At 34.6% G+C, this 7,398-nt stretch overlaps 1 protein-coding gene across 1 annotated transcript; it reads left to right on the top strand.

Moving 5' to 3' along the window:
* Positions 1–2,891: 2,891 nt before the first annotated feature.
* On the top strand, positions 2,892–4,393 carry LOC122605689 (UDP-glycosyltransferase 75C1-like). Its single transcript, XM_043778643.1, has one exon. It carries the CDS (start codon positions 2,937–2,939, stop codon positions 4,323–4,325), a length of 1,389 nt encoding a protein of 462 aa, XP_043634578.1. The 5' UTR covers positions 2,892–2,936; the 3' UTR covers positions 4,326–4,393.
* The last annotated feature ends 3,005 nt before the right edge of the window (positions 4,394–7,398 follow it).

Below are 7,398 nucleotides of genomic sequence, written 5' to 3'. Positions count from 1 at the left end.
AATCTATACGTTTTTCTAACACGTAACCCATATGATTTTTTACAAAAAAAAAATTTTTTTAATTTTTTTTTTGAATGGGTTTTTGTTAAAAGAAAATAAAAAACAAAAAAAATTTTCAAAAAATGAATAATTAAAATTAAAAAAAAAAAAAACCACACAAAAAAAAGAGGGAGGAAAACTAGTGGTTCTCACGGTTCTCTCCATATTTGTGGTTCTTACATTAACCTTACCCTTGGTAGCATTATAGTGTTAACAAAATAAACAAAAGGATGCAATAGCACAGGCATGGACGGCAAGTGAATTTCAATGTCCTTGTGCGAGATCGAATTTCAAAAATGAGGCCCATATAAAAAAAAGATATATATATATATATATATATAGGGTAAAGTTATTTTGAGAACCTTTTTTTTGCGAGAACTTGTGAGAAATTTTCAAATCAAACCCAACCGATGATTGTTCTTTACATTAAAATTGTTTTTTGACTGTTTTCTGAATAACTTATGTGTAATTTTGAAGTTTATAATTGTGTAGAGGCATGGATTATCATCCGTTATACAATTATGTGGAGATTTGGATTCTTGATTACATGTGCACGAATATTGCTATGATTACATGTATGCAAGTCGATCACATGTAATCATAGCAATATTCGTGCACATGTGATCAAGAATCCAAATCTCCACATAATTGTATAACGGATGATAATCCATGGCTCCACACAATTATAAACTTCAAAATTACACATAAGTTATTCAAAAACAATTTTCATGTAAAGAATAATTATCGGTTGGGCTTGATTTGAAAAGTTCTCAAAGGTTCTCGCAAAAAAAAAGGTTCTCAAAATAACTTTTCACTATATATATATATTTATATATATATATATATCTTTTCTATTATGATAATTACTATAAGTGTACAAAAAAAGTATTAATTGCTTATATGATTCTTTAAACACGAAATGTGTTGGTATGTGATCATATTATAATAAATGCATGTTCGGAAATAATTTAAGCCTACAGGGTCACACGAAATGACATAGTAACTCGATATTATTAATTAGTATATATTAAAGTAATATATTAATTAGTTTGATCACAGAATGATTAATCAAACTAAATTAAAGGGTTAATTGTATTTAATTAATTAAAGAGGAAGATTAAATGTGAAATTAGAAAATTAGTGTTGGACCCTAATTACCTAATGGAAGGGGGGGGGGGGGGGGGATTTTGAGGGGCTTTTTTAGGGCCTTGATTAACTTGATCACCAAGTTATTAAACCCTAAATATATCTCCATATATAGAGGGCTTATATCAAGGGTTTTCTTATTCCTTCACATAAGAAATTCTCTCCTCTTTCTCCCTCTCTTATTGGTTCGGCCGTAGGTAGCAAGTCAAGGGGTTTTGGGTTTTGCTTTGGTTCGACTTTAGATGGTATAAGCAAAAGGTTGTTTGTTTGTGATCGGGGTACTAGGATACGGTATAAGGGGTGTCTAGTATGCGATCGTAGAGAGGTTTTTCTTTAAACCCTAAATCATAATAATATCATTATTTATTGGAGCTTTGCATAAGGGACACGTTTTAATTCCTTTCTTTGTTAATTAATTTTATTGCATATTCGATTTTTCCGTTGAGCTTACTCGTGATTATATTTATGTTTATGTGCTCATATTCTAACAAAATGTTCATATCATAAAAGTAGTTAGAACTTACGATTGATTTCATTCTTGGTTGAATAATTAATGCCTTTCTTCGAGCCGTCTTTGAAGCAAAATTATTGATCAATCTTTATAAATATCTAAGCTGAAAAACCGATTCAACAGGTCATGTTTAGGGTTATAGCATAAAATATGCACGAGCTCTAGTCGTATTACCGAATCTAGAAATCATCTAACAAAATTTATTCATAATAGATATTTCTCCAACGTCCTGGTCGCTTTGCTTAACAAAAGTCCAAACAAACAGTGTGACATGCCAAGTGGGTCGAGTCTTCTACGATGTGGACTCTCATGTTTACTCAGCTGCGACGACTTTAGGCAGTTAGATGATAAAACATTGTCCATGTCAGCAAACAATGATTCATTACAGTTGTTGTATTAGTATTGAATTCTATTTACTTATGTTCCAAAAAAAAAAAAAAAAAATTCTATTTACTTATCCTCACGTGCGCATGTGGATCACATTGGCTGTAGTATAGTACTCGTATCATTTTTCTCAAACTTCTACTTTACTTCCTTTGTCCTATTAATTACGGAGTAATTTGATTTCGGGAATTACTAAAATGATCCATTTTCGTTGCTATTTTATGTAAAACAATCTCAATTATAACATATACTCAATAGGTTTCACTGTTTCAAGTTACAAGTAACAAATTGTTAGTTTTGATACTCCATATTTTACAATATATTTCTTATAATGGATAAAAATGATGCTTGGTTGTTTAGATTCTATAAAATGACCAAAATTTGTTGATTATTTATGCAATAATCACTACCTATTATTCTTAAACACCAAACTGGCAAAAACAAACATATATATAATCAAAATTCTTCATTGAAGTTTTCTAACTAACATGGAAAAATAGAAAAAATGCTTTACTCTCATTAGTTCACGGATCTCTACCAGCCGGTCAAAACACAACCCGAGTCTCTGGAACTCGGGTCTACAAACATGCACAAATAATAGAGTTTTTGAAACTCAGAATATATTACTACCCATCTTTGACTCCATTGTTTTGTTAATTTAACTCTTCTATCAAATTTTCCTTAAGGACAATGCGAAACACCACGACCACACAGTACACTACATGCCTTCTATCTACCTCCATTTCGTCACCACATACATCACTTTTTTTTGCTCAAAAAACAATATATAAAGCCTATATCTTCACTTCTTATATAGAGATAAAAAGTATTGAACAAATACCGGCCGATATATATTATGGCTCAAACTCAACATCACTTCCTGTTAGTAACCTATCCAGTTCAAGGTCACATTAACCCAGCTCTCGAGTTTTCTAAACGACTCATCATTTTAGGTGTTAAAGTTACCTTCACCATCCCAGTCTCTGCCTATCGCAAAATGATCAAAGCTGGTCGGGTTCCAGAAGGTTTCAACTTTGTTGTATTTTCAGATGGCTTCGATGACGGTTTCAACTCTAACACCAATGATCATATGCTTTTCATGACTCAGATGAAGAGACGCGGATCAGAGACTCTAAAAGAAACTATTCTTTCTAATAGTGCTCAAAATAATGGCAGTACTCCGATTACTTGCTTGGTTTATACCCCGCTACTTCCATGGGCCGCAGAGGTGGCGCGTGGCCTTAATGTGCCATCAGCACTTCTCTGGATTCAACCAGCTTCAATTTTACGTGTGTATTACTATTACTTCAACGGGTACGATAAACTCATTAGAGACTGTTGTAACGAACCTTCATGGTCTATTGAATTACCGGGGCTACCATCACTTAAAAGTCGCGATCTCCCTTCCTTTTGTTTTCCATCAAATCCTTACGGATTTATTTTGGATGCAGTCAAAGAGCAACTTGATATGGTGGCTTCCGAAGAGAAGCCGATAATATTTGTCAACAGCTTTGATGCGTTGGAAGAAGAGGCGCTCAAAGAGATTGATGATGGCAAGCTAAGCATGATTGCTATAGGACCCTTGGTTCCACGGGGAGATTTAGTTTTTGAAAAATCAAAAGACGACGACGACATAATGGAATGGATGACAACAAAGCCCAAAGGGTCTATTGTGTACGTAGCTTTTGGGAGCCTCTTAGTGCTAACAAAGAAACAAAAAGATGCGATAGCACAAGGTCTGTTAGGAAGTGAGAGGCCGTTTTTGTGGGTGATCAGAGATGAAGATGCTAACCTGAAAGGTGAGGAAGGTGAAGAGAACAAAGAAAAGCTGAGTTGTATGGAGGAATTAGAAAAATTAGGTTTGATTGTTCCTTGGTGCAGTCAACTAGAGGTGTTATCGCACCCATCTTTGGGCTGTTTTGTGACACATTGTGGCTGGAACTCAACGTTGGAGAGTATAGTTTGTGGGGTTCCAGTAGTGGCATTTCCTCATTGGAATGATCAGCCAATGAACGCGAAGCTTCTGGCGGATGTATGGGAGACAGGGGTGAGGGTCGCACCTAATGAAGATGGAGCGGTCGAAGGGGAGGAGATAAGAAAATGTATCGAAATGGTGATGGCAGATGATGAAAAAGGAATAGCAATGCGAAATAATGCTAACAAGTGGAAGGATTTGGCATCGGCGGCTGTGAAAGAAACCGGATCCTCTAATACAAATCTCAAATCTTTTCTCGAGTTAATATAACATAGACACTAGACGAAGTGCTAATTGTTTCCATCAATAAAATTGAATCCGGAAATATTTCTGCTAAATCATTTATTAGTAGTTGCATATGAGCTTGGTGTACTAAATGTATGTGGTTGCATAACTTGGTTTTCCAATGATGACTCATTTACAAAGTTCTTTAGTAGTAGATTCAATTACACAGATCTAGGGGCGGTAAACGAACCGAACGAACACGAACGGGACCTTGTTTTTGTTCGTTTGTTTAACTTAACGAATGGTTCACGAACAAATTAACGAACAAAATGACTTGTTTATGTTCGTTCGTTTAACTTAACGAACGGTTCACGAACAAATTAATGAACAAAATGACTTGTTCATGTTCGTTCGTTTGTGTTCATGAACGACTGTTCACCGTTCATGAACACAAGCGAACGAACACTAATGAACAAACACAGTTGAACGAAATATTTATAAAGTAAGTATTTTTATTTAAATCTTTCTTAAATTGTTAGGTATTAATAATATATATATATATTATATAAAGCAAATATTTATATTTGTAAATGAACATAACGAACAAATATTCACGAACATAAACAAACTATTGTTCACGAACGACGGTTCATGAACATAAACAAACGAAATTATCGAATGTTAACGAACGTAAATCAACGAACGAGAGCTTTGTTCATGTTCGTTTATTTAACTAAACGAACGAACACGAACGAACTTCCCGTCGAACGGTTCATGAACTGTTGAGTTCGTTTACAGCTCTACACAGATCTAAAGGTAGCAAAGTGGGTAAGTCATTGCCAGAGTTGATCAAAAAGAAAAAAAAAAGTGTGATATTGCTAGAATTTTTTTTTCCAAAACGGGTGTATCTCATTTCAGTTTTTCTAAATAAGTTTTGGCCGAGAATATTTTGCAAAACAAGTATACTCGGCCCTCTTAGTGTTGACTTTGTCCAAACCAGCTCAAAACGGCAGTTGCAATGCCGGTTTTATGCAGAAAATGCGGAATATTGTGTTGTGTTCCGTAATAAGTTGTAGAGTTTTACAAGAAGAATGGACATGTTGGCTGTAAGCGGTGTTACTGTTGCCGTTTTGAGCTGGGACGAACCCGGGACTAACACTACCAGGTATAATTGTTTTCCAAAATATTTTGGGCCAAAACTTGTTTTGAAAAACTGAAGGGAGATATGCCCGTTTTGGAAAAAAACACTTAATAAAGTATCAGATTTAACGAGAAAAACAATATTTACAATCTAATTTACTGAAGAAAAAAATGAATTTAAAAGTTTTATGAACTTATCATATATTTTAGGCGACATTTAACACTTTGATCCTTGTCACCCATCTTTTGTGTTATTATACCCTTTGACCCATTAGAGATAAAACATAGTTCTAATCAACCCATTTGTAGTTAGCTGGGTCCAAATTGCCACATGTCGTAGATGCATTGATAAAGTAACAATTACTGACCATGTAAACTTGAAGGATCTAGAGATAAGTTGGATTATCTTAGGGGTATTTGGTTCATAGATTTTTTTGGAATTCTAAGGAATTGGAATCTAAATTTCATTCCTTTCACTTGTTTCAAATTCCATAAAATTTATGGAATTTACAATTCCTTCATTATATTGATGGAATGTTCAAACATTCCATGGAATTCATCCATGTTACCAAAATGCCCTCTCACAAGCACAACTAAACATCAAATTAAAAAAGTTTTCCTCATTTGAACCTGATGCGATTAACCACCGGACGTGAACGACCATCACCATCCACCATTGAGCGTCGTCGTCGCTTGTATTTCCGGCCACCACCGCCGTCACTACTTATTATTTCCGACCGCTGTTGATTAGAATGTTATCTCCATCAAGTCTTTTCTTTAAAACAATAGTTTGTTTGTGATTCATAGTTGTTGGGAAATATGAGATTAGAATTTTGTTAAAAGAATATCATCGATGAAATGATATAAGAAAAAAGTTGCAGAAAAGCAAATGGGATTTTGGGAGAGATGGGTGATAGTTTGGCGAGCCGCGATTGACAGGATCCCAACAAAGGAGGCGTTGAAGAATCGCAATTGTTGGAATGGGGATACTTCCTGTGCACTTTGTGGGGAGGGATCAGAAACCACGAAACATATTTTTTGCGAGTGTGAAATTTCTGCCCGGGTATGGTACTTCATAAGCTGCTGGAGCAAGTCTGCTCCTTTCTTTGTGTTCGATGTAGCCGAGTGGAACTATACAAACAGCAAGGAAGAGGGAAGACAGAGGCAATGGTTATCAAAGGTATTATAATTATTAGTTGTTGGTGTATTTGGAAAGCCCGGAACGCGAAGATCTTCAATAATATGGAGGTCAACACTACTGGGATCATTCAGAACATTAAAACACTTGGTTTTCTTTGGTTCAAACATAGATCGAGACATAGGAATTTATCTTTGGAACAATTGGTGTAATTTCAATTTCGTGTAAATATTGTATATAACTACCGCTGGTGTTTTGCCGGGGTATATATGAATAGAAGTTTACTTTTCAAAAAAAAAAAAAAGTTATTGATCTATATTATCATTATTATAATCTTTTTATTTTTATTTATTTTTTGTTATTATTATTATTGTAAAATATAAAAAAAGAGTTCATAAAGTTTAATAAAGGGTAATATTCTCATTTACTATAAATACTGTTAACTGAATTCCGTTGAATTCTGTCAACCAAACACATTACATATTTTAAAACTTTCAGATTCCAATTCCTTTAACAGATTCCAATCTTTCAAAAATATTCTACGAACCAAACATCACCTATCTGTTAAAAAAATAAATAATAGGAGGAACCCTAGCCCCGGTACTACAATTGGATACCCATCGACCCACCCCGTATGAGCCATATAATGCCGGTAAAATACCTCCATCCTAATCCCCACATGATTTGGGCACCCCGAAGGATCGAACCCGCGTAATTAAACTTCACATATGGGTCTAAGCTTCATTGGTAACAAGTACCTTAAATGAATTATTTTTTGTGCCAAGCAGGGATCAAACCTAAGACCTTAAAATCACCAAATGTTTGCCTTACCACTAGGCT

This window comes from Erigeron canadensis, chromosome 6 (assembly GCF_010389155.1).
Source record: "Erigeron canadensis isolate Cc75 chromosome 6, C_canadensis_v1, whole genome shotgun sequence".
In the NCBI taxonomy this organism is placed as follows: Eukaryota; Viridiplantae; Streptophyta; class Magnoliopsida; order Asterales; family Asteraceae; genus Erigeron; species Erigeron canadensis.
Note: the sequence above shows the minus strand (reverse complement) of the source record. Positions and strands in the feature narration are given on the sequence as shown.